Here is a 24812-nt window from a genome sequence, read left to right as displayed (position 1 = left end):
GGCTGCCCGCGGCACCTAGGACAACAGGGGAGGACAGGGGGTGTTGCCTCGGTGGCCAAGGCCTCGCGCCGTGTCCGGGGGCGGAGGGTGGGGGGAGCCCCGGAGACCCGAGGACCAGCCCTGGGAGAGCCAGGGCGCGGGGCGGGGGCCGGGGGTCCCTGCTGAGGGGCGCGGGTATGCAGGGCCCTCGCTGGCAGGTACGTATGCGGGAGCTGGGGTGCAGGCAGGTGTCTGAGTCCCGGGACGGGGACTAGGACATGGGCTCGCCCAGCACGTCGCCAGCCTGCCTCGCACGTTAGAGACCGGGCCTGGCCCTGGGTGCCCGTGGAGGCCCCGGGAACAGCCGCCTGGGTCTGCCTCCTGCTCGGTGCCCATGGCCTGGGGCTCCCGGGGACCTGCCCTTGTCCTGGGCACTCGCGGCGATGTGCTCTCCTGAGCTCCTGGCCGCCAGGCTTGGCCTGGGCGTCCCCGGTCTAGGGACTGCATCAGCCCGCCGTCTGGAAACGTCGTTGCAGCCCCTGCCCCTGCCGGAGGCCCCGCGGGACCCCTTGGATGGGAGCCTGAGCCAGGCCTCCTCCGGCTGAATGGCCCTGAGCAGCCCGAGCCGGCGATGGAGGGTCCCTGGGTCGGCCGCCCGTCCAGGCTGTGGGGACCCTCCTGCCTTTTTCCCGGGGGCTGCGGGGAGACTCGGCCTCGGACGCCCGCCCCGTCCTCCCCCGGAGCGCGGGACCCAGGGCCGAGCAGCGTGCTGCGCTGGTGGGGCCGTCTCCCCTGGAGGCTGGGGCCTGGACCGTCTGAATCCGAGGGCCCCCCGTTTACAGGTGGGGGCCCTGTGGGCTCTGGGTGGGGCTGCACAGCCTGCGCTGCCCGGCACACGGGCTTGTGGCGACGGACGTGGGGGACGTGTCTGGAGTCAGTGCCGGCGGCGGGCCGAGCCCTCGGGGGCCTCCTCCTTCTTACCTACGGGTCTTCAGCACCCGAATCCCCCTGCTGCCTTGAGGGCCTGCCTCCTCTTCCAGGCAGGCAGCGGCCAAGGCCCCACTGCCCCCTCCCTGTGGTGACAGTCGCTGCCCCGTGCAGGCTGCGGGCTCTCAGGCTAGACCATCCCCTGAGGCAGGGACCCCGGGGACCAGGCCAGGCGGGCGGCCCCGCGCGTTCTCTCCGGGGCGGGGATGACGACGGCATTTCCTCGTCCCACTTGCTTGTATTTTCCCAACAGTCTAATGAGCAGCTATCCCTTTAAGTCTATTTTTAATGGAATTATTTCTTTTTAAAAAGAGAAACGCCAACACCAGCGCCAGGGGACGCGTTCACGGGCGGTTCCGAGCCCCTCGGGGTGGTTTCGTCTTCTCCTCGGGGTGAGCACGTCAGGGTGGGAGCCACGTGCCGGCACGATTCCCCCTGTAAGCGTTCAGGGCTCTGAGAATGTTCTGGTCACCCACGGGGGGCGGGGAGCTCGCGCCCGGTGACCGTCCCTGGGCGCCCGCTCCAGCCTCGGGCAGCCAAGGCCGTCGAAACTCCCCTGTTGTCCCTTTCGGGGAAACTGCTGGCGCAGGCTGGCATCTTCCCTCCTGACTTTCTAAGGATGCATGTGGGGTGGGAGCCGTCCCGGGTCCTGGGTCCTGGGACCATCTGCTTTCTGCGCTCAGAGGCCCGGGTGCCTCCTGGGGACCCACCGGGTGCTGGGCCCAGTCCGCCCTTGCCCATCCCTGTCCCCGTCCTGCACTGAGCCCTCGCCGCTCCTCCCTGTGCTTCAGGGACCACCCTCCACCTACATTTGGCTGCGTCTTTGCAAGGAATATCGACGGGAGCGGGACGTGGGTGGCACCGTCCTCAAAGTCGGGGAGCTACCCTGCTCTCCAAGGGGGAACCGGTTTATGTTACATCAAGAGCCTGGGGAGGTGCAGGGTTCTCGGTCCTCCGAGTCCCCGGAGAGGGAGGGCTCGGGGTGCAGGCTCCATGGGCTCCCGGGACGCCCCACGGGCCCCGGGATAAAGTTCAGGCCCTCGCGGGGCGCACGGGCCCCTGTGACTCCTGCCACCCGCTCACCCCTTCTCCCAGGCTTCAGGCTGGGCCCCTCCTCCTTCCTGTTGTTTGGCCTGCGCCGTCCCCCTCAGTCGCTCTCCTCCTTGTCCCTTGGGGCCCAGGTCACAAGTCCTTTTAATCATGAGGCCTTATAATCCCTACGGTCCCCATCGCCTCCTCTGTGCGTCCCCTCTGCTCTTCATCTGACCCCACGGACCCCGTAGGTGGCAGGAAGTTGTGGGTGGTGCGGGGCGAGCTGCAGTGTGGGCAGCAGAGGCCGGGCAGGCGGCCGCAGCTTGGGGAATGGGGGCAGGAGCGCCCATGTGCCCGGTTGCAGGCCAGGCCCTTTGCGTCGACGCTGATATAGTCCTCGGCAGTGACTGCCACGCGGTAGACGGTGCCCGGGGAGGCTGAGGCCTAAAGGCCTTTCACCCGTAGTGGAGAAGGGGGCGGCCCCAGGTCCCCAGCTCCCCACTGTGCATCCGTCGTTGCACTAGGCTGTTGGGAGACAGGCCGGGGAGACAACTGGGAGACAGCGAGGGTGGAGCAGGGCGGGGGTGGACAGGGAAAGGCCTCCGGGAGCCGGAGTGTACTTGTCCCAACACGATGGCAGTGGCGGGCGGAGTCGGAGGGGGCCCAGGGGTGCGGAGAGACCTGAGACCTTCTGTACCCCTGGGGAGCCGATAGATGAGACCTGGGGCTGGAAAAAGACACGCAGCCCCGAAGGAACCCGAAAAACAAGCAAACCCAGAGCCAGCAGCGCCCACTACAGGGGCCAGCTTGGTGTTCGGGGCGAGAAGGGAGCCCCGAAGCCTCAGCTGAGGGGGGCGGATACCGTAGGCTGCTCCGGGGGCCAGAGGGCTTGAGGGCAGCAGCGGTGGGCACTGGGCGCCGCGGGAGGTCCGCCCCAGCCCGCCCCAGCCCGTCCCAGCCCGTCCCCTCCCCTCCCCCCCTCCTGGAGGGGCGGTCCCGGCGCCCGGGCTTTATAGGGCGCGGCGGGTGTCGTCGTCCCCAGTCGGCAACCATGGCCCCGCACCGCCCGGCGCCCCCGCTGCCCCCGCTGCTGTGCGCGCTGCTCCTGGCGCTGTGCGCCCCGCCGCCCACCGTTCCCACCGTTCGTGCGGCCACCGCGTCGCGGGGGGCGGCCCCGGGGCGGGTGCCCGAGGCACGGGTGAGTGCGGGCCGGGGGGCGCCCGGAGTAACTCTCTATTGTAAGTTCTTGCAGATACAGCGCTAGGAAAGGGGAGTAAATCAGGTGTAGGATGGAAAAACTGTTTTGTTGCTTTGTAAGTATCTCGGGCTGCGGCCGTGGGGCCTCGGGGCCTGGCCTCTCCCCCAGGTGCCCCGCCTGCCCGGCCCCCGCCGCCCGGGGTCGCTGCCCGCTGCCCGCTGCCCCCTCCCTCTGCTGTCGCCCTCTCGTGTCGACTGCCCCTGGCGCGGCCCCGCCGCGGTGCTTGTGGGCCTGACGGTCATTCCTCTCCCTCCCCGAGCGCCCGGCCGCCGGCTCTCCTCCTCTGCTTGCTTCCCCTCCCCGTGGCCCCAGCCTGCCCCCCCGCCCCCGGGGCTAACCGTCCGCTCCGCCCCACCTCGCCGCATGCCTGCCTCCCCCTCCCCTGCCGCCTCCTGCCTCCTCTCAACAGGCTCCTGCAGACCCTGCCTGCGGCCGCTCCACCTTTTCCAAGAAACAGATTCGGGGCGGGATGTGGGGGGCGGGCAGGGGGAGGAGGCGACAGCGCAGGAGGCCACTTGGGCTCGGTCAGCTCGCTCGCCCGTCTTGGGAGTGTGACGGGGACGTGGATGGACGCGGGGAACCTCCCAAAGAGCAAAAGCAAGTGGGCTGAGTGCCCTCGGGCCAGTCCCTCCTGCGTGGGCCCCGCGTCCCCATCGGCAGAGGGCGGTTGGGTCCTGAGCTCTCCGAGGACCCCTCTGGTTCTGAGAGCTGCTGCGGAGGCCGGAAGGGACCCCTGAAGCCCCGGGGACCCCGGAGCTGCCTTCGCCATGTGAGGGGTCTCCCCGGGGTTGCAGAGCTCCCGCTCCTGGAGCTCGTGGCCGTTCCTCCTGTGCCCTCGCCCCGCTGTCCCATCCGATTGGCACTGGGGGGGTGTGACGTGGAGACTTCGTCCGTCCACCACCTGTGAGCTGACGGGCAGGGTTGGGGGCCTACGCCCGCCCGGCCCTGCGTGCCGGCCCCGCTCGCCCACGGAGATGTCGCGTCAGGGGCTCAAGTGAGCCCTCCTGGGGCTGGAAACCGCCCTCCCTCGTGCCCTGGGGTCTCGGCTCCGGGGCTCCGGCCCTCAGGCCCCACCGTCTCTTGCAGCCCAGCAGCATGGTGGTGGAGCACCCCGAGTTCCTCAAGGCGGGGAAGGAGCCGGGCCTGCAGGTGTGGCGCGTGGAGAAGTTCGACCTGGTGCCCGTGCCCCCCAACCTCTATGGGGACTTCTTCACGGGCGACGCCTACGTCATCCTGAAGACGGTGCAGTTGAGGAACGGGAACCTGCAGTACGACCTCCACTACTGGCTGGGTGAGGCCCCTGCGGCGTAGGGGTCCCCCGGGCGAGGCCCCTTGCAGGGGACGTGTGCTGGCGCCACCTGGGGTGTTAGGGTGAGGCAGGTCGCCTGGTGCTCAGCCGGGACCCCTCATCCACAGTCACCCCGCATCCCGCCCCCTCCCCGCGTCTCCATCTCCCAATCTGCATGGAGCCCCGGCTGGGCCCTGGTCCGCGGGGGGCCGCCCCCCCCCCCCGGGAGCCGCGCTCACCTGCCCTGACGCTCCGCAGGCAAGGAGTGCAGCCAGGACGAGAGCGGGGCCGCTGCCATCTTCACGGTGCAGCTGGACGACTACCTGAACGGCCGGGCCGTGCAGCACCGTGAGGTCCAGGGCTTCGAGTCAGCCACCTTCCTGGGCTACTTCAAGTCTGGCCTCAAGTACAAGGTGGGTCCCCAGCGTCAGGCACGGGTGCACCAGGCTCGCTCGGGGCCGCAGCTCGGCGTTGGAGGGGCCCAGCCCTGGGTTTGGATCCTGGACCCTCCTCGCTGCGCGACCTGGGGCAAACCACACTCCCTCTCTGAGCTTCTGATTTCTTATCTCAAAATGGAGAGAAGACAGTGCGTCCAGCCTCAGGATTGTCTCCCTCACCCCAGCAGCAAGGGGTGGGCTGCGGGGGATGGGGTGGGGTGGGGAAACTGAGCCCGGGCTTCCCCAAGGCCCGGCCCATCCCATTCCCACGGCCCTGCCAACGGAAGGCCCCGGGCCGGTGTGGGCAGGGGCACCCTTGACCACATTCCTCACCGTGTCGTTAGAGTCTCCCTTGAACTTGGACTCTGGGGAGTCCCGGCCAACCCGGAGCCCCCCCACACCCCACGGCCCGGCGGGGCTGAGCAAAGCCAGCCAAGAGCCCCTGGAGGCCCTGCCCTAACAGGCTGTGGGGCAAGCCAGCGTCCTGGGCGCTGGAGCACCTCCCTCTGCGCTCGGTCACGGGAGAGCCTGCCCTGCACCCAGGCAGGGCGCGGGGAGGGGTAGCTGGTGGACACTTGCCCCGGGCTTGGCCCCCGGCAGGGCTCAGGGAAGGCTGTAGGCTAAGGAGGGGGTCACAAGCCCTGACGGTCGGATGGGCCTGAACGTCAGAGTCCAAAAATCTCATTTGAAGGGAAGGAGGGAAACTGAGGCACAGCAAGGTCAAGCACCTGGCCCAGGGTCACACAGCAAGTCACCCAGAGCCAGGAATCGGCTCCCGGCATCCCGGCGTTCCTCCCAATACACCGGCCGGCCTCTCAGGAGGGGTGAGGCCCCGGCCATGCGGTTGCTGTGCCGTGTGGCCGTAGGGGGTCATGGTCCCACCCGGGGCTTTGGGGTCCTCTGTGCGACAGGGTGGAGTGGGGTCTGCTCAGGGGCACACGGGATCGGATAATGGGAAAGCCCTCGGTGGTGGAGATGGTGAAGGTGGGGTGCATTCTGGGCACAGGGGTGCGGCCGGGCTGGTTGCACTGGGGCTCCCCGGTGCCCCCCACAGCCGCTCCTGCCCAGCCGCCCGGCACCACCCTCTCCCTCTATGAGGCCTTGTACCTGAAGCCCGAGAGCTGGGAGGGAGCGACCCAGGCCCCAGAGCTGTGGAGGGACCAGGCGCTTGCAGCTTTTAGAGCTGGAAGTGGAAAGAGCACTTGACGAGGAGTGCACGGGGGGGGGGGGTGGCGGTGGAGGTTCAGGACCCAACGCTCCCCCCAAGTGCTGTGCGGCTTGGGGCCTCGGGCTCCCGAATGTTCATCGACCCCGTAACAACAGTGCCTGTTTACTGTGTGGACGCGGGAGAGGTTAGCAGCTACGCGGCTGCTAAGTGATGGGGCCGGGGTCGGGTGGGGCGGCCTCCCCGGGCTCTGGTCCCAGTGCCGACGGGGCCTAGGAATCCGCGTGGGTAGCAAGCCTCCTCTGCCCTGCGTGCTGTTCCCAGGATGTTCTTGGACCACACTCGGAGGAATGCTCCCCGGAGTGGGTTCCCAGCCCAACCCTGCATTTGGGACTTCAGCCCTGAACGGCCCAGGCTCCTCCTGGGGGAAACGGGGGCCCAGAGCCAGCCCCGTCTTCTGCCTTCTGCAAGCCTTCCAGCTGCCCCCGCACTTGGCAGGCCCAGGGTTCTGGCCTGGAGCCCTCATCAATTATAGATCCCCAAGGAGCAGAGCTTGTGACGCAGGACGTGTTTCTGCTCCTCGGCTGAGGCTCCTCCGCCCTGAGAAGGGCGGGAGGGAACTGACGGAGCCCGGGGAAGGGGATAGACGGAGCCCTGGGAAGGGGATGGAGCACCAGGAGGGCTGTCGTGGGGCAGGCCCCTCTCACTCCAGCCCCAGATCCCCCAAGAACTGCGCTTGCCGGCGTCTGTCCATTTGTCCTCCTGCTCCCCATCCGCCTCTCGGCATCCGGAGACCCCTCGTGTTGGGTTGGTTGAAACCCTTGGTTCCAGCAGAATCTGGGCTGAGCTGAGTCCGAGGAGCCCCTGACTGGGCATCACCTGGGCCCCTCCCAGCCCCCTCCCAAGGCTTAGATAAGGAACCCGGAGTTCAGGGCGTGTGGGTCACCGCCCCGGCCAGTGCAGTTTTCTTTGTTTTAGAAACAGTTCAACATTTTTAAAAATGTAAATCTTTCTAGCTTTTTTTTTCTTTGACTCCAAGAGTAATACAAGCTTTTTGTAAAGTGTCAAACGTTAGAGAAATACAGGTTTTATTTTTTAAAAAAAATTTTAGAAGAAAAAAGAACTTTTCTTTTTCTTTATTTTTAAATAAGAAAAATTTATTTACTTATTCATGAGACACGGAGAGGGGCAGAGACCCAGGCAGAGGGAGAAGCAGGCTCCACACAGGGAGCCTGACGCGGGACTCGATTCCAGGACCCTGGGTTCGTGCCCTGGGCTGAAGGTGGCGCTAGACCCCTGCGCCCCCCGGGCTGCCCTATATATCATCACTTTAATTTGAAAAGTGACTTTTAAGACCATTTATCCTTGCAAAAAAAAAAAAGACCATTTATCCTATTGAATTTTGTTCAAATAATGTGAGTCCAGTGTCTGCCCACCTAACGATTAAGACCATAGAAAGCAACAGCCAATTCTAAGGATTACAGTGAAAATTTCCACCTCCTGCATTTATGGAGACGCACTAATGTCTTCCGAGAGCTTGCTCTTTCCCTGTTGGCGTTCCCGAGTCTAATTTCCTAGACTGGCAAGTTAACTAAACAGGAGGTTTGTGTCCACAATCATGAGCTATCAAGCATTCCTTTACCTTATAAATTCACCCAGAATTAATTTGTTGAAACTGACATTTGTGACATAACTTAAGAAAAAAATCTACAATTTTTTTGTACATTTTCTTACAGAAAATGTCTTTATTTATTTTTATTTATTTTGTAAATGTCTCTTTTTAAATAACAAATGGCACGCTTGAGCAAGCGAGATAGTTTAGAAATGTCTAAGAGTTAGGAGTTCAAGGCCTTTCTTCCTCCACGTCCCATTTTCTCGTCTCTGAGGAGTTCGTGGAAGTGGTTGGTTTGTCCTTCCCGCACCTTCTGCAGAAGCTGTTCGGATCCACCGTCTGCTTACCTCTGGCCGGGTGAAGGGCCTCAGACTCGGGAGTTCCTGGGGGCGACGGGCAAGGCTGGGCCCCTGGTTCGGCCACCACCTTGCCAGGACCCTGGGCTCAGGCTTTCACCTCTTTGTACCTCAGTTTTCCAGTCTGTGAAGTGGGGTAATGGGAGTCCCTACCCTAGGGGCTTGTTAGGACCAGGCTGCCTGTCCAGGCAGGTGCCCCGCTGGGCACGGCTCACCAGGTGGCAGCCCTGCGGTCCTGCCCGGGCAGCGCCCCCATGGGAGGGGTGACGCGGGTGGAGGCTCGGTCACCCGGAGCCTGGTGCTCGGCCTGGTGCTCGGGGGAGCCGGCGGGGCACTGCCCTCCCTGCAGGAGAAACGCTACTGCCCTGGGCGGTGCGGGGCCGGGCCTGGGTCGGCGCCTCGTCAGGGCCTCCGTGAGCTCCTCTGGGCACCCAGGTTGGCGGGTGCGGGCGCGGACCCCGTCCCTCCTGTGCTCCAGTGGCAGCACCACCCTGACTGCCCGGAGCGCGGGGGGGCCCTCCTGGGCTGGCAGATGGGGGGAGCGGGACCCCCTCCCGATGCTGCCCTCCTGGGCTGGGAGATAAGGGGGTGCGGGGGGATAATGGCCCCTTCCTCACCGGGACCAGTGCTTTCGTGCCGCCTACTGTGTGCAGACGTGGCAAGAGAGGGATATAAGGTCGCACCCTCAGCCCCTTGACCTCGTGGCCTCTGTGCCGCGGACCCGCTTGGCTTTGCCGCGCTCTGCAACGTGAGGCAGCGGCGAGGGGCCTGGACGGGGCGGCCGGTCCCTGCTCCTGGAGCCGTCCGGCCTCGGCCCCCTGGGCAAGGAGCCGCCGGACAGTCACCGGCATCCTTGGGCCTCGGTTCACCACGGGTAAGGTGCCAGCCCTGCAGGGACCTGGTCGTCGCGGGCCTATCGCAGTCACTCGGGGCCTGGGGCTGCAGTGGGGAGGCCAGCCCGCCGTCCCCTGTCCCGGGACCCAGCCACTGCAGACGGGGGCAGAGCAGGGATTTGTGTCCCCACTTCAGAGAGGGGGGCCTGAGGCCAGAGACTGGACGCCGCCCCCCGCCAGTCACCCGGCGCTGGGCCGGCACCACGGCTGCCCCTGAAGGCCCGGCGGGCGGGAACCGGCGGGGAAGGTGGCTGGGCTGGGCCGCGTCCTGGGGGCCCCGGAGGACGGGGGTCTTGGGATTCGCATCTCTCAACCTGGCTTGCAGAGCACCCGAGCACACACGGGGTGGCTTCGCGGAGCGCACGGGCAGGCGTGCTGGGAGGCTGCTCGCTGCGGACACGGCGCCCGCGGCCTGTGGGGCCTTCCCGGGGCTGCGCGGCCACCGCGGCTCGGTCACGCTCAGGGAGCCTCTGGGATCGCGGGCCCCACCCTGCACCGTAACTTGGAGGACAGAGCTCCTCAGAGCTCCCTGGCGCCTGCTGGTTTTGAGAAACGGGCGTCTGTAGCTCTTGGGTTCGGGGACGCCCTGGGGCCGTTAGCGGAGTGGGAGGCTCAGCGGACGCAAGTAGAACCCGCGGGCACGGAATCTGCTGGAAGGCCGCGCCCACAGGCCAGGGTTTTCTCCCCCTGCCCTCCCCCCGGGCCCGGCGCTGCACTGACCTGTGTCCTTGCCCCACCAGAAAGGAGGCGTGGCATCGGGATTCAAGCACGTGGTCCCCAATGAAGTCGTGGTGCAGAGACTCTTCCAGGTCAAGGGGCGGCGCGTGGTCCGAGCCACCGAGGTGCCCGTGTCCTGGGACAGCTTCAACAACGGCGACTGCTTCATCCTGGACCTGGGCAATGTGAGTCCTGGCCCGACCGGGCCTGCCCCGGGAGGTGGACGCGCCGTGTAGACGTGGGCCGTGTGGACCCGCGCGCAGACGTGGGCCGGCCAGGGCACAGCAGCCCCCCGTGGGCATGCACCCTGTGCCTGTCGGACACGGCCGCAGAGGCCGGGGTGCAGGGGCCCGCGTGCAGAGCCTCCTCCCTGTCGGCGCAGGCGTCACACGCACGTGCACCCGGGCTTCACCTGGCGCGAGGTCCCAGCGCATGTTTGTGTGCCCGGCTCATGCGCCTGTTCACGCAGTCGCTCGCTTACACACGCGGGCAGGCGTGAGAGCCATCGGCTCTTGCCGCAGACGCACGCCTGCCCACGGTGGTGGCCTGGATGTGCCGTCCGAGGGCCTGCACCCACGTGTGTCGCGCGTGGTGCCCCCGTGTCTGAACCACACACGCGGCATCGTTGTCTCCGTCCGCGGACTCTGGCCGACATCCCGCTCCTGAGATCTGCCGCTCGGCGCGTCCTCGTGGTCCCCCACCCGGCTCGCGTGCCGGGCGATCTGGGCCGCTGGGCCCCGCTGGCCTGTGCTTCTGGGTTGAGGGCCGCGTGGACGAGATTCCACTTTGAGGCGGGGGCAGGTGGGCCCTGAGCGCTCACGGGCTGGAGGCGCCGAGGCGCACGGCCCCACCACGGGCCACCACGGGAGCCGGCGGTTCTGTGCGCACGGCCCGTCCGGGCGGACCCAGGGGGGCTCCCCACTGCGCCCCTGGCCGCACCGCCTGACGTCGGGCCCATCTCACAGAACATCTACCAGTGGTGCGGCTCCAACAGCAACCGATACGAGAAGCTGAAGGCCACGCAGGTGTCCAAGGGCATCCGGGACAACGAGCGCAGCGGCCGCGCGCAGGTGCACGTGTCGGAGGAGGGCGCCGAGCCCGAGGCGATGCTGCAGGTACCGCGTGCGGGCTGCGGGCTGCGGGGAGGGCCCGGCCTCGTCCGCATCGGTCAGGCAGCTGGGAGGGGACTTCATCTCCCACTAGGCTGGAGCTCCTGGGGGACAGAGCTTCCCAGCAGCTCCTGGAGTCCCCGGAGGGGGCTGGGCCCAGGCCTGGTGAGCCCCAGCCTCCAGCTGGAGGGGCCCAGTGCTCCCGGGGAGTGGAGAGGGACCCGGCGCTGGAGCCAGGGTAGAAGGGGCAACTGGCCCAACGTCCCCTCCCCTCTTCTGATCAATCCTAAGGTTGGACGGTCTGGGAGGCGTTGCCAGCCGTCGTGCTTTGGGGACATATCAGTAGAGGCAGAGCTCACCAGGGAGAGGAGGAGCCATGAGCTCGGCTGCCTGCCCTTGGCTTCTGCTCGTCTGGGGGTCGGGTTGAGCAGAGGGAGCCACAGGGGCGGGCGGGACCCCAGCCGGCCCGGAGCAGAGGCAGAGGCGTGAAAACAGGCTGTGAAATCACAGCGACCCGGGGGCAGACGCTCACTTGGCCTCCTCACGGCTGCGCACACAAGTCGTTCAGCCGAGTGCACCGCAGAGTCCGCCCGTGAGGGGACGGCGGGAGCTGGGCCCCCAGCAACGGCGCAAGCGTCCCAGCGCGTGTTGGGACGTGTTGGTCCCATAGGCCCGGGAGGAAGGGGTAGTGTCCGCGGGGGTCCCGGAGGAAGGGGTAGTGTCCGCAGCGGAGCAGGGGACCTGCGGGGCTGGAGGGGCCCCGGGAGGGGCGCTTGGGAGCCAGGCGCTCCCCGGGCTTCATGGCCACCCGTCCTGCCGCCCGTCGTCTCTCGTAGGTGCTGGGCCCCAAGCCGGCTCTGCCCGCGGGCGCGGAGGACACAGCCAAGGAGGACGCGGCCAACCGCAAGCTGGCCAAGCTCTACAAGGTGGGTGGCGGCCGCTGCGGTCCCTGGTGTGGGGTCAGGACGGGGGGCAGGGACCCGGTCCCCCAGTGCACCGCCCGGGGCCCTGAGCACCCTGAGCACCCTGAGCCTCCACCCTTGGGCCGGGGCCTCGGTTCGCACATCTCCGCCAGACGCCCGTCTGCTTCCGTCCCCTTCCTGCCCAAGAGTCAGGAAATTCGACCACCTGTGAGCATGTGCGTCGTGCTCACCTGTGCGGCTTGGGCAGCGCGTATTCTCGCTCCAGGTCTCAGTTTCCTCATCTGTAAAGTGGGGAGCGGGACAGTGGGGCCCACTTTGCAGGATTTCTAGCAGCCCACAGAGAAAACCGATGGAAAATGTTTTAGGAAAGTACTTGGGGAAATGCTACAGAAATGGGGGGGGCGTGTGGAGTTATTTCATTTGTAGTTTATTTCTTGTGATTTTTTAAAAAGATTATTTATTTGTGAGAGATGCAGAGAGAGAGGCAGAGACATGGGCCGAGGGAGAAGCAGGCTCCATGCAGGGAGACCGACGTGGGATTCGATCCCGGTACCCCAGGGTCACGCCCTGGGCCCAAGGCAGATGCTCACCCGCTGAGCCCCCCGGGCGCCCCTGTTTCTTGTGATTTTTAAAACTCAGGCTGAGCTTGAGCTAAGGAGCGCTGGTGGCTGAGCGCTGGGTGAAAGGCCGGCCGAGCCCGTGATGCTCACGTCGCACCCTCGGCTTGTTTGTGGTGAAATAACAACGAGATGGGTCCAGGTTCTCATCGCCTCCGATGAAGAACCACATGAATTTTTATCCCAAATATGAAGAAGTGTACGCTCATTGGAAAAAACAGTGATAAAAAAAATCGAGTCAACCCAGCGTCACTAGTTTAAGATAACAAGTGCTATTTTTGAAATGATTTCATTGTAAAAGTCACAAAACACAATTTTTTTACAAAACATTTTTTAAAACACAATTTTTTTTACAAAACACATTTTTATTTTATTATTATTATTTTTTAATTTTTTTATTATTATTTTTTTTACAAAACAATTTTTTTACAAAACACAATTTTTTAAATTATTTTTTAAATTTTATTATTTACAAAACAATTTTTTACAAAACAATTTTTATTATATTATTATTATTTTTTAATTTTTATTATTATCTTTTTACAAAACACAATTTTTAAAGACGGCCCCTCCCGCACCTGGTTGAAGGGTTACCATGGTTACACGGCTGTCGTTTCACTGCAAGAAGATCCAGATTTCATCCTTCTGTATCTGATGACACACTTTTCCGTCTTTGTTTGATATAAACGGACCCAGATTGTTCGAGCTTCTCTGTGACCTTCTTTTTCCCTCTCAGCTTCCCCGGGAATATCTTTCTACGGGAGATGTAGGCGGCCCTTGGTAGTGGCCCCGTCGTAGCCTCTCCCGTGAGCTGACTGTGATGGGCGTTAGGCTGTGTTCTCCTTTTCTGATCACAAACAGTCCGTCTTCGTGCACTTGGGCTGAGGATGGCTTGTGAGCAAGTTCCCAGACGTGGATTTTGGGGTCGGAGCCTGATTTAGGAAGTCGGTGGTTGGAAATACTGGTTCCGGAGTCCGATTGCCCGGCCTCGGATCCCAGGCCTGGCTTTCTGGCTGTGCAGTGACCTACACCTCTCTGTGCCCTGATTTTTTTGCAAAAAAAAAAAAAAAAAAAAAAAAAAGGAGGTAGTAATGGAGCAGTGACAGGGCTTCGGCAGGGGGAGAGGAGCTCTCCCATGACAGACGTCATTAAATTGGACAATTGCTCAGAACAGGCCTGGCGCACGGTGGGGGGGACTCCGAGAGGGGAGCTCCGCTACCTGTGCCCCAACGCCACATCGGCCGTTTCCGGGGGCTCCCAGAGTACCCGGGGCCTTGTCAGTGCTCGCTCTTGCCGAGGGTTTGCATTACAAGTGTAATTTGTAATTTTGTGAAAGGTTTTCATTTTGGAATGATTTTAAGGGTCACAGAAAACACGGGTGAAGGTAGCCCAGGGGTCCCACGTGCCGGCTTCTCCTCAGCGTCTCGCCACAGGCAGACATTGGTCAAAACTAAGAAATGAGGGCCGGTTCGAAGCTGCCGCTCAGCGGCTTTACTCGGGGTCCCCCCGTTTCTCAGCCTGGATCGCGGCCCGGGGTAGCTGGCTGCACCTGCGCGCCCACGCCCCTCGCCCCTTGCCTTCCTGCGGCAGTTCCCGCGTTACACGCGCGCGCGGGTTGTGGATGTGGTCACGGCAAAGCAGGGAAGGGGAGAGGGGCCTGCGGGTGCCCCGGCTGTTGCCCTACCGCCGTCACCTACTGTTGGGGTGATGGTGGGGCCGCGGGCCGACCCGCTTGGGGAGCTGCCTCTGCTCACACCCTGTGCCCCCTGCCCCTCGTCCCCTCAGGTCTCCAACGGCGCTGGAACCATGTCCGTCTCCCTCGTGGCTGATGAGAACCCCTTCGCCCAGGGGGCCTTGAGGTCAGAGGACTGCTTCATCCTGGACCATGGCAGAGACGGGAAAATCTTCGTCTGGAAAGGTAGGGGGGCAGGGGAGGGGTTTCCCAGCAGCCCCAGGACCTTGCGGGGAGCTCCTGCACCCTCGGGGGCCTGCCGGGCTCCTGAACAGAAACCGAGTCTTGTTCTGAAGGCCTGGCGTTGCGATTGGCTCGCTTTGCGATCTGGGCACTTGGCCTCCCCGTCTAGGCCTCAGGTTTGCCATTTGGGCTAAACCCAGTTTCCCAAGCACGTTCGAGCACCCGTTCTCTCGGGCTAATTGGCATCATGTAAAAAACTGTGGTCAAATACGTTTACGGGCAACACTGCGTGTGACAGGCTTGCCTGCAGGACTTCTAAGAGCCTTTAACTTGCTCCTGCACGTTGGGGCTTTTCCCAAAGGTGATCTGGTTTGTGTTTGGGAAGCACCTCGCGGGGTTGAGGTTGGGGCAAACTGCAGGGGTGAGAAGGGGGCCCAGGGCGTGGGGTCCGCGGGTCACGCTCGCCCCTGCTGCACGGCCCTGGTCCAGTCACTCGCCTCTGAGACCCTGGTTTCCCCCTCGTCGATGGGATGAGGGCCTAGGGACCCTCGGCGCGAGGGGTCAGCATGGGGATGACATGGAGTCCGGCACGGCCCCGAGCCCGGGGGACCCCCAGCTGGGCCCCAAGCCGGGCCTGGGCCGCCCCCAGTGACCGCAGCGCCCCCCGCAGGCAGGCAGGCCAACACGGAGGAGAGGAGGGCCGCCCTCAGCACGGCCTCGGACTTCATCACCCGGATGGACTACCCCAAGCACACCCAGGTGCGTCTCGGCGGGGCCGGGCCGGGGGGTGGGGGGCCCAGGACCTCTGCCTGGCGGTGTCCCGTCCTCAGGGCTCCTGCCCCCCCACCCCCAGGTGTCCGTGCTTCCCGAGGGCGGTGAGACCCCGCTGTTCAAGCAGTTCTTCAAGAACTGGCGGGACCCCGACCAGACGGACGGCCTAGGCCTCGGCTACCTGTCCAGCCACATCGCCCGCGTGGAGCGCGTGCCCTTCGACGCCGCCACCCTGCACACGTCCACGGCCATGGCGGCGCAGCACGGCATGGATGACGACGGCCGAGGCCAGAAACAGGTGCGGGGCCACCTGTGTGCGGGGCTGCGCCACCTCCTGCCGCCTGGGGGCGGGTGGCCACGGTTTTGGGGGGCGGGCTTCTTTTGCTGTAGGTAATTTTTGCAGCCAACGTGTCCAGGCGCCTGCGGTTTCCAGGCCCCGGCCAGCGTGTCACCTCAGCTGCCAGCAGGGCAGCTGCTCGGACCGTGTGCTCGATCGGAGCCCAGCGCCCAGGTCACGGGAGCAGAGAAAGGGCGAAGGGGCAGGGTGGTTCGGGGAGTCTTCACAGGGGTGAGGACCGTTGGGTTGGGCTTAGGGGTCGACTAGAGTTTTGCTGCCAGCGGTGGGTGTTCCGGGCTGGAAGCATCCCAAGAGCCAGGGGTGAACACGTCCTCAAGGAAGGGCATTGAATGCCGTGTCCAAGGCCGGGGACTCGATCCTGTAAACCAGTGGGTGCAAGTGAGGGTTTTTCCTTTTTCTGGCTTTGAAAGCAGAGATGCAACAGGCTCCGTTCTGTGCTTTCAAAACGTGCCGTGAAAACGGATTAGAGGCAGCAACCCCAGGGGGAGGCGAGAAGGCCCCGGCCCCCAGGAAGGTCGCGGTGCAGGGCGTTCCGAGGTGTTTAGGAAGCAGAGTCTGCTTCACGCAAAAGCCCCGTTTCCCTTCTATGGGGTAGAGACCGCGAGGTGTTCATTCTTCGTGCGTGGTGTCATCGTCGTCGTGCATTCACCTCATCAGAAGGGGAAGGATGAAAATGTTGGGGTTAGGGCAGGTGGAAGGGCTCGGGCAGCCCCGCACCTCTCTGAGCCGCCGTGTCCTCACCTGGAGAGGGGGTCAATCCCACTCACCCAGAATTCAAGGCCCCAAGACCTGGTGGGGGGGGGCGCGTCTCCGCAGCACCAGCAGGTGGCGCCCCAGGACCTCATGACCCGGGACACGTGTCTTACCGGGTGGCCCTGAGGCCCGGGGATGGCCCTGCTCGGGGTGATCTGTAAAGCTGGGGAACTCGCCAGTGACGCAGATAACCCGATTATTAGTAATGGGCCCGACATCAATGCTGGTGATGAGCGCGGCTGCCCCCGTGCAGCTGTCACCGAGCTGGGTCCTGTGTCGCGCTGGCTCAGGCACCGTCTGTGCGGCCTGTGTGTGTGCTGAGCGCTCCCACGGGGCGCGGGCCGGGAGGGGGTTGTGGGGGCCGTGGCAGGAGCCCGGGCCAGAGTACTAGGCTAGGCCTGTGGTTTCCCGCAGCTGCCTTGGGGTGGGGGTGCCGCGCCCCGCTGAGCCCTGCCCCCCGCCCCCCGCAGATCTGGAGAATCGAAGGCTCCAGCAAAGTGCCGGTGGACCCCTCCACATACGGGCAGTTCTACGGCGGCGACAGTTACATCATCCTGTACAACTACCGGCACGGCAGCCGCCAGGGCCAGATCATCTACACCTGGTGAGGGCGCGGCCCCACGTTCCCCGGCTGGGGGGGGCTGCGGGGCATGCAGGGGAGCTGCAGGGGGGCTGGGGGGCCACGGGGGAGCTGCAGGGGGTTGGGGGGGCTGCGGCGGCTGCACCCTGCGGGGCTCCTATCCGCAGGCCAGCACCTCTGTGCTGTTTCTTTTCTAAAAGATGTTATTTATTCGTGAGACCCAGAGAGGCAGGGACCCAGGCCGAGGGAGAAGCAGGCTCCCCGCAGGAGCCCGAGGTGGGACTCGATCCCGGGACCCCGGGGTCATGCCCTGGGCCGAGGGCAGGTGCCCCACCGTGGAGCCCCCCGGGCGCCCCCACTTGTAGTATTTCTTGAAACAACCTTTAACCGACCTTTCGGACGCACAACAGTCCGATGTCGAGAGCCGCGCGACTGGGAGAAACCGTGTCCCGCCCAGCCCCACGCTGAGCGCTGTGCTTGCAGGCCTCGTACCGCCGCGTGTTTTCCAGTTAACCATTATCCTGATTCCATCAACATGGACCAGGCGCTCCCGGCTCCGGAATCCGGACGGAGCAGCAGCCGTGGGCCACGGGGCGCCTGCCCGGAGCCTGCATCTCCCTCGGCCCGTGTCGGCCTCTCTGTCTCCCACGGATGAGTAAATAAGGCCTTAAAAACAAGACAAGAAGGGCGTCTGTTGAGGCGTCTCGTCCCATCCGCCTCCGGCCCGCCCCCCACCCCACGCCCCCCGAGTCACTGCTTCTGTCACTTTTATGAACGTGGCCCAGGGCCCCCGCCCGCGCCTGCGCCTGTTGTGCAGCTCGTGCTCCCTGCGGCTCCGCCTACGCCAGGCCCAGGCGGCTTCCTCGTTCTTTTTCTTCTTCGGCCCCATAACCGCGAGCCGCGCTGCCGCCGTGAACAGATTCCCTCTGGGGCCTTCTTGGGTTTGCTCCAGGCTGCTGCTCCCACGAGCATCGCTGTGATCGGTGACCTTTAGGCAAATACCAGTATGAACGCGCAAGAAATGTCTGTGGGGCGCGTTCCCAGAAGCAGGCTTGCTGGGTCGCCCCGTGTCCGTGGCTGGCTCCCATGGCGGGCGCCAGTGTCCCCGCGGCCTCCCTGGTGACTGCAGCGGCTGCTTGTCCGTGCAGCTGTCACCTCCCTATCAAAGTGCCGCCGGGGCTTTCGAGCTCCTATTTCTCGAGACAGTCTCAGAACCTCTGAATGATGCCTGGATTTCTTCCCCCTGAAGCTATTGGTTTTGAAATGACCCGAGGCTTCCTGAGAAGTTGCAGAAACGGTGGTTTCCACACGCCCGTGACCCACGTCCCGGTCTGTGCTCATCTTCCCCAAGCCGAGAACGGCCACCCGGGCAGGAACTTGACCCTGGATGTGCTGCCGTTGGCCAGTCCGTAGACCCCGCTGCGGTTTCACCACTTGCCCCGCTCACATCCCTTTCTGGCCTAGAGTCTAACCTGGGAGCCTACCTGCCCCTTAGCACGTCGCCTTAGTAACGAATCCCCGCGTCCTCACCCGTGAGGCTCCCCAGTCTCTTCTACAACCTCGGTGCCTTGGAGGACTGCCAGTCGGTTATTCTGTAGGATGTCTCCCCATTTGGCAACCTCAGGCTTTTTTTTTTAAAGATTTTATTTATTTATTCATGAGAGACAGGGAGAGGCAGAGACACAGGCAGAGGGAGAAGCAGGCTCCATGCAGGGAGCCCGACGCGGGACTCGATCCCGGACCCCGGGGTCACGCCCTGAGCTGAAGGCAGACGCTCAGCCCCTGAGGCCCCCTCGCGTCCCTAAAAACAGTTTTTAAAAGTTCCCTGTTTTTGTTTTTGACTTGGTAGTAGATACACATAGTATGAAATTCAGAAGAAGGCGTTTTTTAAGAACAGTAGATGCGTCAGGCTCGTTGATGCGCCAGATTTTGTTTGCTTCCGTGGATAACCCGTGTCAGTGACGGGACATTTGGCCCCAACAGAAGAAGCCCCTGCATGTGTCCCGTCCCGGGGCAGCCACCGTGGCTCCTCGGGTGGACGTGTGCACGGACTGCCCGGGGCTTCCCGGGAGGCCAGGTCCTGAGTCTGTCCCACGCGCCCCTCTCTGGCTTGCGTGTCCCCTGTGCAGAAGCCCCGGCCACCACGGTCCCCTCGGGGTTCTGCGCGGACCTTGATGCCGAGTGTCGCTTCCTCCTGCAGGCAGGGCGCCCAGTCCACGCAGGATGAGGTCGCCGCGTCCGCCATCCTGACCGCCCAGCTGGATGAGGAGCTCGGAGGGTCCCCCGTGCAGGTGAGGCCAGCCCGGTGCCCCCCGGGCCGCAGCCTGCACCTCGTCCGTCTGGGCACTCCTCCACCTGACTGTCCCTGCGCCCGGGCCTCGAGCTCCCACGGGCCCGGCCCTGAGCTCACTTGGTGGACAGTCTGGGGAGGAGGAAGATGTTCAGCAGACGTTGGGGCAGACACACGTGTGCTCATGGCGCAAAGCGTTTGGAGCCACGTCTGGCCCAGAGTAGGCGCCTAGGCATGCGTGTCAAGTGCAAGGACACGGGACAGCGGGTGGTCCCGGGGGGACTGGGTTCGACGAGGACCTGCTTGCGAAGGGCTTTTCTGCTCGACCTAACGGGAGGGTGGGAGCCGGGCGGGCACGCACCAGGCGGAGGGAAGAGTACGTGCAAAGGCCCCGAGGTGGGAGGGGGCGCTGAGCAGTGGGACGAGGGACTGGGTATGTGAGGGCAGCCCGGAGAGGGGCTCAGAGGGGCCGGGGCCCCAGGAGCCGCGGCGGGGACCTTGACCTGGAGGGGTCTACGGCTACGCATGGGCGGCTCTCTGCGTCCAGGAGGCTCTATTCCCAGCACTTGGCCGGCGTCCGTGCCCCGGGCTGACGTCACCATTCTGGAGGAATGTCCCCGAACAGTCCGGGTGTTTCTATTTAAGGGAATATTTGCAAACATGGGTTTGCTTGGTTCCTGGACAGGACTCAGGGTCAGCAGGCAGGTCCTTGTGGAGGGGGAGCGGCCGGGGTGCTGGCCCCGCTTTCCCAGGGCGCCCACCCAGCTCCCGGGTGCTGGGGGTCCACGCCGCGTGCAGGCGCGGGCACGATGGTCCGTCTGGGGCCGGGCTGCGCTGCTGGGTGGGAGGCGCCTGCCCCCGAGGACCAATATCCCCCGCCCCCGTGTCCCCACCAGAGCCGCGTGGTCCAAGGCAAGGAGCCCGCCCACCTCATGAGCCTGTTTGGCGGGAAACCTATGATCGTCTACAAGGGCGGCACGTCCCGCGACGGCGGGCAGACGGCCCCCGCCAGCACCCGCCTCTTCCAGGTCCGGGCCAGCAGCTCTGGAGCCACCAGAGCCGTCGAGGTAAGGCCGGGCCGGGCGCCAGGAGGGGTCACTGTGTGAACCTCCCGTAGGTGACAGACGGGCCGTCCCCGGCACAGGAGCGGGGTCAGCGTCAGGGTCAGGAAGCAGCTTCAGCCCCTTCCCCGGCCCCGCAAGCCCCAGTCTCCCTCTAGTCTCAAGGATGCCTGGGGCCCCTTACATACCTCCCGCGATGGGAAGCTCGCTATCTAACGGGCAGGACACTCGATTACGTCGCACGTGGCCACCACCCCTTCCACGCGGGACGTGCAGACAGAACATAACCCTGCGGGATGGCCTGAGCAGCCTGGAGGAATGGGACTATCCCCTCCGTCGTGTGGGGCACTCAGCTTCCGTTAACGAAGCCCAGATTCGTGGTCACCTTGTGGGGCCACAGTGCGAGGGCTCATGGCAGCGATGGACAGGAGCTCACCAGGCGTCCACCTGGGAGCTGGTCCGCTGCGGCGTCTCCTGGGCAGTGACGAAACGAGCTCTCCCTCCCCAGATAATGCCCAAGGCGGGCGCACTCAACTCCAACGATGCTTTTGTCCTGAAAACTCCGTCGGCGGCCTACCTGTGGGTGGGCGCGGGAGCCAGCGAGGCGGAGAAGTCGGGGGCCCAGGAGCTGCTCCGGGTGCTGCAGGCCCAGCCTGTGCAGGTGGCGGAAGGCAGCGAGCCAGGTGGGAGCCAGGTGCAGCGCGTGGGCCCCCTTGTCTGTGCCGGGGGCGCGGGGGGAACCGTGTGCTCGCCCCTCCCGTGCCCCTCCCGAGTGCAGGATTCAGAGGGGGCCATGGTCGGTGAGGGGCCACAGGCCTGCTCCGGTCCCAGCAGGCAGCACGAGCCTCTCCTGCCCCCCGTGCCCCCCCCGAGCCCGCCCCCCCCCACGATGCGCAGCAGACGCTCCAGGAGCTTGGGGGGCGCTGCCCGGGGTCCCGGAGCCCCTGAGGAGGACCGAGCGTCTCGCTGTATCGGGTCCTCCGGGCCGCGTGTAGGCTGGGGTGCGGTCAGGCGGGGTTGCACCCCCACCCCGAGCTGCGTGGCACCGGGGGCCCCGCCAGCCTCCCTGAGGCCCCGGGAGCAGGGATGCCTACCCCGTCCCACAGCGCCCCGGCCGCCTGGGGAACCGCAGGCCGGCCCCTGTCCCTGTCGCTGAGGACGAGGGGGCCCGAGAGCCGCGGGAGGGTCTGGGAGGGCTTCCGTGGGGCCTGGGTGCTGGGGGGTCGGGTCGGGCGGCAACGCTGCGGCTCCCCGCAGACGGCTTCTGGGAGGCCCTGGGCGGGAAGGCCGCCTACCGCACGTCCCCAAGGCTGAAGGACAGGAAGATGGACGCCCACCCTCCGCGCCTCTTCGCCTGCTCCAACAAGATCGGACGCTTCGTGGTGAGCCCCCTGCCCCCTCGGGGCACAGGGACAGCCCCCCCCCCGGCCGGTGAGCCCTCGTGAATGCCTTCTGCGCCTTCCCAGATCGAGGAGGTTCCGGGCGAGCTCATGCAGGAGGACCTGGCCACCGATGATGTCATGCTCCTGGACACCTGGGACCAGGTGGGTGAGGCCGGGGGGGGGCTGTGGGCCGGGGGGGCTCACTTCCAGTGCTAAGATCTGCCACTGGAAGGACTTAAAAGAGCCAAGTTCCTGGAAGGTCTGGGTGCTGCTGTGAGGGGCCTCCGCCTCCCCCCGCCTCCCCCTCTCCAAGGGGAGTGATGTTCTCACTTCTCTGAATTCAGTAAAATGCGATGTAGACACGATCGCCCCGTGAACTGCACAGCACGGTGTCGGTGCGAAGCAGGTGACCAGGTTCCCGCCCTGTCCTATGTGTGAGCCCCCCCCCCCAGGTGTTAGCGCTCCATGTGCCTGCGTCACTGCCCACCGGGTCGCCGGGGCCTCACGCCCGTCTCCCTTCCTGTCCCGCTGCAGGTCTTCGTCTGGGTGGGAAAGGACTCCCAGGAGGAGGAGAAGACCGAGGCCCTGAGCTCCGGTGAGCAGCACGTGCGCTTGAGGCTCTGGGTCCCGCGGTAGAAGCGGGCCCAGACTCGGGGGTCACGGCCTGAGCCACAGCACCCCTGCCCGGTCGCTGAGCGGGGTGGGGGGAGCCCTGGAGCTGGGCCTCTGGCAGCACCGGGCAGGGAGGAGCAGGACGGGGAGGCCGACGGACGTGGGGAGGCGGGGGGGTGAACTGGGACCGGCCCCTTCGCTGGCAGACGGGCGGGCAGCCGGGCCCGGGTGGGTGCCCGCGGGCGCCGGGCGGGCGCTGACAGCCTCGGGGCTTCGTGTCCCCGCGCGTGTGCACCGCAGCCAAGCGTTACATCGAGACGGACCCCGCGAACCGCGACCGGCGCACCCCCATCACCGTCGTGAAGCAGGGCTTCGAGCCACCCTCCTTCGTGGGCTGGTTCCTCGGCTGGGATGACAGCTACTGGTCTGTGGACCCCTTGGAGAGGGCCGTGGCTGAACTGGCGGCCTGAGGGGCCCCGTCGGGGACCTGCTGCGCGAAACGTCGGGCTCCTCTCCACATTGTCCCAAGTACCTGTGCTTTTGGAAAATTGAAGTCAATAAAAGCTTTTGAAGCGTGCGGGCCCTTGGCGCTCCCTGCGTCGGGTGGTGGTTCTGGGGGCGCCCGGGGGGCCTCGCGAGGGTGCCGAGCTCCACGCACGTGCGTGGATCCCGCGCCGGGAGGAGGTGGAAGGTGCAGAGAGCTTGCCCGAGGCCGCGCCCGCTGTAGAGGTGGTGCAGCCGAAGAAAACACCGCAAACCCTCCTCCCCCAGGAGAAAGACGTTTGTAATCGTGTGGTCCCATTTTTGCTATTTTTGATTGTGGTAAACTACAGGTAATCTTCATCTTGACCCTTCGCAAGTGGCCTTGGGTGGCGTGAAATCCGCCTGCGGGGTCATCACCCCACCTGCACCCGCAGGCGTGACGCCGTGTCCCTCCCTCCCATCTGCTTCTCGAACCTTTATTTGATGTTGTCTCCACCAATGTGCCTTTTCACCCAATATTTGTCCTCTGTGCCTGGTTTATTCCACGTAGCCTGATGTTCTCAGGATTCATGTATCTTGTAGCAAATGTCGCACTTTTGCTCCTCTTGTGGCTGACCTGTGCTGCGTGTGTGCACACGCCACGTGGCGTCCGTTCGTCCCTCGTGGGCTCTCAGACGTTGTTTCCACCGTCCGGCCCCCGCGAACCAGAGCGCTGTGCACACCGCGTGCCGACACCTGATTGCGGGAGTGGAGACTTGGTCGGGCCTCACCTGTCCCCGGGGGCCCTGAATCTCGGTTTGTGCCCAGGGTGTCACCAAGTCCCTCTTGGACTTTTCCATGAGGAAAACCCTTTTCTAACCCTTTTCCCTGTGGTTGTTCCCGACCGGAGTGAGGAGCTGCTCCGGGGCAGGCCTCTCCCTCGCATCGATCCTCTGGTCTCTCCTTCCCATCTCCCCCCCCAACCCTGTTCCGGCCACTGCCCTCCCCATCCCCACCGGCTACAGAGGGAGACCCCGTTCCGGGGCTGCGGAAGCCCATGTGGAGGTTCGTATGGTAGCTGGGGGGGAGGGGGTGTTTACACTGCCATTGCCAGAGCTGCCCGGGGAGCACAGGTGCCCCAGGGGCCCGGCCTCCCGAGAGCCTGCTTCATCGAGGAGGTGACAAGGGGAGCAGAGAAGGAACTCTCCAGGTGAGACATGGCGGGGAGCCCTCTCGGGCGGAGCATGCCCCAAGTACAGAGGGAGTAACGAGGAGGCAGGATGTGCTCAGGGACAGGCAACAGCCGCCCGGCCGGAGGAGGTGTCCTCGCATCCAGGAGGCGGGCAGGGCCCAGGGCACCTCAGCCGCAGGGCTCAAGGGTTTGGACCTGCCTCACTTACCCCAAAGGGTCACTTTCACGGTCAGGATCAACTTGACAAATGCAAACAAAAGCAGCATTTACAGCTCGGAGCTTCCAGGGTCTTCCCTGAGGCAGGTGAGGGCCTAGCTAGACAAGCGGCTCACACCCTGGAAACTTGTGGGGGGACAAACTGCAGGTAGACCTGCCCCTGGACGCAGTTCCTCTACCGGCATTCAGAGTCGTTCCTGGGAACCTGCAGTTCATGGGCAGCTGCGGACTTTAACATGCACGGTGCTCTCGGAAAAAGGAAGTTGCCTGGGGCCGCTGATTTGCGTGGACTTTTGCTCTCAAAGGCAAAATAATGAATTGAGAACAAGACCACATCAACCACATAGTTTCTCTTCCTAACAATTTTTGCCCTCAGGGGCGTCCAGGGGGCTCAGTGGTTGAGCATCTGCCTTCAGCCCAGGGCGTGACCCCAAGTCCCACGTTGGGCTCCCTGGAGGGAGCCTGCTCCTCCCTCTGCCTGTGTCTCTGCCTCTCTCTCTGGGTCTCTCATGAATAAATAAATAAAATCTCAAAAAAAATTTTTTAATTAAATTGCATTTTGTCATCTGCAACGTGTGAGTCATCGTGAGGCGCCGTAACCGGCGCATGGAGGCTGGCCTCTGCATCCTGTGTCGGACCTTGGGCTGGTCAGCAGGTGTCTGCTAAGGGACTTGGGGCCGGGCAGCGTGCAAAGCCTTGGGGATGCAACAGACCACTGGGTGACAGACGGTGAGGACAAAGGGAAATTAACCCGGCGAAGGGTTCGGGGTGTCCGTGGGTCCCACTCCCCAGGGAAGACGTGTGTGCAGGTGCACCGTGGAGCCTGCACGAGAGAGGACAGATGGAC

General features: G+C 64.4%; 1 protein-coding gene across 3 annotated transcripts in view; it reads left to right on the top strand.

Moving 5' to 3' along the window:
• Positions 1 to 22672, top strand: part of GSN (gelsolin) — a 41480-nt gene extending 18808 nt beyond the window's left edge. The window contains exons 1-17 of one of the 3 annotated variants that reach the window (XM_055302258.1): positions 3024 to 3196; positions 4343 to 4547; positions 4803 to 4957; positions 9748 to 9909; positions 10690 to 10839; positions 11670 to 11759; positions 14159 to 14291; positions 14959 to 15047; positions 15142 to 15357; positions 16641 to 16774; positions 18951 to 19041; positions 19937 to 20107; positions 20610 to 20784; positions 21359 to 21483; positions 21568 to 21645; positions 22018 to 22078; positions 22396 to 22672. In XM_055302258.1, coding sequence (XP_055158233.1) covers positions 3050 to 3196; positions 4343 to 4547; positions 4803 to 4957; positions 9748 to 9909; positions 10690 to 10839; positions 11670 to 11759; positions 14159 to 14291; positions 14959 to 15047; positions 15142 to 15357; positions 16641 to 16774; positions 18951 to 19041; positions 19937 to 20107; positions 20610 to 20784; positions 21359 to 21483; positions 21568 to 21645; positions 22018 to 22078; positions 22396 to 22565 — 2352 coding nt within the window. In that variant the 5' untranslated portion in view covers positions 3024 to 3049 and the 3' untranslated portion in view covers positions 22566 to 22672. Of the gene's footprint in view, positions 1 to 3023; positions 3197 to 3266; positions 3312 to 4342; positions 4548 to 4802; positions 4958 to 9747; positions 9910 to 10689; positions 10840 to 11669; positions 11760 to 14158; positions 14292 to 14958; positions 15048 to 15141; positions 15358 to 16640; positions 16775 to 18950; positions 19042 to 19936; positions 20108 to 20609; positions 20785 to 21358; positions 21484 to 21567; positions 21646 to 22017; positions 22079 to 22395 lie in introns of those variants that run through there. The other 2 variants (XM_055302259.1, XM_055302260.1) reach the window with 2 other exon arrangements.
• The last annotated feature ends 2140 nt before the right edge of the window (positions 22673 to 24812 follow it).

Source organism: Nyctereutes procyonoides, unplaced genomic scaffold (assembly GCF_905146905.1).
Source record: "Nyctereutes procyonoides isolate TBG_1078 unplaced genomic scaffold, NYPRO_anot_genome, whole genome shotgun sequence".
NCBI lineage: Eukaryota > Metazoa > Chordata > Mammalia > Carnivora > Canidae > Nyctereutes > Nyctereutes procyonoides.
The sequence above is the reverse complement of the archived record's forward strand: the minus strand, read 5'-3'. Positions and strand labels throughout refer to the sequence as shown.